General features: G+C 35.5%; 1 protein-coding gene across 1 annotated transcript; it reads left to right on the top strand.

Moving 5' to 3' along the window:
• The first annotated feature begins 2,078 nt into the window (after positions 1 to 2,078).
• On the top strand, positions 2,079 to 2,477 carry LOC106468499 (paired box protein Pax-6-like). Its single transcript, XM_013928929.2, has one exon. The coding sequence runs from the start codon at positions 2,079 to 2,081 to the stop codon at positions 2,475 to 2,477; it is 399 nt and encodes a 132-aa protein (XP_013784383.2).
• Positions 2,478 to 2,623: the final 146 nt, after the last annotated feature.

Genomic DNA, 2,623 nt, shown 5'->3' with positions numbered 1-2,623 from the left:
GAAAACCTTGATGAAATGCACTATATTAGTCCAGAAACATAAGAAAACCTTGATGAAATGCACTATATTAGTCCAGAAACATAAGAAAACCTTGATGAAATGCATTATATTAGTCCAGAAACATAAGAAAACCTTGATTAAATGCATTATATGAGTCCAGAAACATAAGAAAACCTTGAAGAAATGCATTATATCAGTCCAGAAACATAAGAAAACCTTGATGAAATGCATTATATCAGTCCAGAAACATAAGAAAACCTTGAAGAAATGCATTATATCAGACCGGAAACATAAAGTGTTTATATAACTTGATCAGTTACATGTGTTGCTACACGTGGTGTTTATATAATTTGATCAGTTACATGTGTTGCTACACGTAGTGTTTATATAACTCGACCAGTTACATGTGTTGCTACACCTAGGGCTTATATAACTTGATCAGTTACATGTGTTGCTACACGTAGTGTTTATAATCAACAAAACATTGAATCAGTTGAAAGAGACGAAATCAAGATAACTATATAAGCTTCTTGTGATTTGTGTTTTAAAATAATCGATGTAATGTGTGAATACACAAACAGTGCCAATAGTAAAGTAAGAACAAGCTGGAGGTTAGAAAAGGAATCTCTACGTTTTCGGTTTTTAGCTGCTTCAGTTTCGGAGTAACGACATTTGGAAACTTTAAGCTCCTGAAAGCTTTGCGTCACGATTTTTAATGCCGTGTAGACAAATACAATAAAAAACATTAAGTACAAAAGTTTGAATTAAAGCACCAACAATCAGGAATATGCAGAATATCCACCAAATAATACAGAAGCAAGTTAAAATCAGATATTCTATGCGCTATATTGTTTAATAAAACCATTTTACATTTCAGTCATACAAAATACAATAAAACACAACTACGAAGTTACCGAAAACCTAGAGACGCCCAGGCCTACAATGTCTTACAATTATAAGTCTTGGCATTAACTAACATGCTTTATTCGAAAAGCATTCTGGAAAAGCCAAATGTCAATATTGTACATTATTAAACCAGTCTTAGCCGATTGGTTCTAACGATTTTGTTCGCCCAAGGATGAATACGCTCATGGGGAAAGATCAACAAAGCATTTTGGAAACACTCTTAAGACTCCACTCAGAAAAAAAAAAAAAATAAGAGCCCCCGGATGTGTATTTCATAGACAAATGTAGCTGAAAGTTTTATATGAGGATGGTTTAATGTGTCAGAAAATGTGGCTTTTCACATCGAAGAACAGACTGTACAATTATGTGATAATCTTCTAATGTTTCCGGACTGATATAATGCATTTCTTCAAGGTTTTCACGTGTAGCAACACATGTAACTGATCAAGTTATATAAGCACTAGGTGTAGCAACACATGTAACTGATCAAATTATATAAACACTACTTGTATAACAACACATGTAACTGGTCGAGTTATATAAACACTACGTGTATAACAACACGTGTAACTGATCAAGTTATATAAACATTACGTGTATAAACACATGTAGCTAATCAAGTTATATAAACACTACGTGTAGCAACACATGTAATTAATCAAGTTATATAAATACTATGTGCAACAACACATGTAGCTGATCACGTCATGTCTTTATAACCCAATAAACCTGTAACACTACATTCATATATGATGATAGTTTGAAATTATTTCGAAGAAGATGAATACATTTATCTGTAATGACCTTCGTCAGCTAGAATGTCTACAAGTGTAGTTACATTCTACCGTATAAAACGTATTGATTACACAATGGTGACTTCAGAACACACCACTATCTTATAATGTTAATATAGCCAGCGGTGCTTCCGCTTAAAGAAATAGTGCAAGTTAAAGCATAATATTTTCATTTAAAAACTGTATTATATTAAACGATGACTTAGTAGAGCGTATAGATACGTAATTTTAACACGTTGTGATGAGAAAACAAAATATTTTCACTTAACCAATTTCTTCTGGTTTGGAAAACAGGTCAAAAATTGGATAAATTATCCAAATCCGATTTACTCAAGTGTAAAGTTTTAAACTTTTCTTTTTCTTCATAGCTAATTTATGATGCTGCTCTTCCCCCCAGGACACAGCGGTATCAACCAGTTGGGAGGAATCTATGTCAACGGACGGCCGTTACCAGACTCCACACGTCAGAAGATCGTAGAACTGGCCCACAGTGGTGCTAGACCCTGCGATATTTCACGAATCCTTCAGGTGTCTAACGGCTGCGTTTCCAAGATCCTAGGCCGATATTACGAGACCGGGTCCATTCGGCCCCGGGCCATCGGTGGGAGCAAACCTCGAGTGGCAACTCCCGATGTTGTGAGCAATATCGCCCAATACAAAAGGGAATGCCCTTCTATTTTTGCCTGGGAGATTCGAGATAGATTGTTATCCGACGGGATATGCACTAACGACAACGTCCCAAGTGTAAGTGTGAAGATTTTATTAACATCCCTGTAATGCTTTCTGGTTACAACGTTCTAAGTGTAAGTGTGAAGATTTCGTTAACACCCCTGTAATGCTTTCTGGTTACAACGTTCTAAGTGTAAGTGTGAAGATTTCGTTAACACCCCTGTAATGCTTTCTGGTTACAACGTTCTAAGTGT

The sequence above is a fragment of the Limulus polyphemus genome, unplaced genomic scaffold (assembly GCF_000517525.1).
Source record: "Limulus polyphemus unplaced genomic scaffold, Limulus_polyphemus-2.1.2 Scaffold3028, whole genome shotgun sequence".
NCBI classification, from domain to species: Eukaryota; Metazoa; Arthropoda; class Merostomata; order Xiphosura; family Limulidae; genus Limulus; species Limulus polyphemus.
The sequence above is the reverse complement of the archived record's forward strand: the minus strand, read 5'-3'. Positions and strand labels throughout refer to the sequence as shown.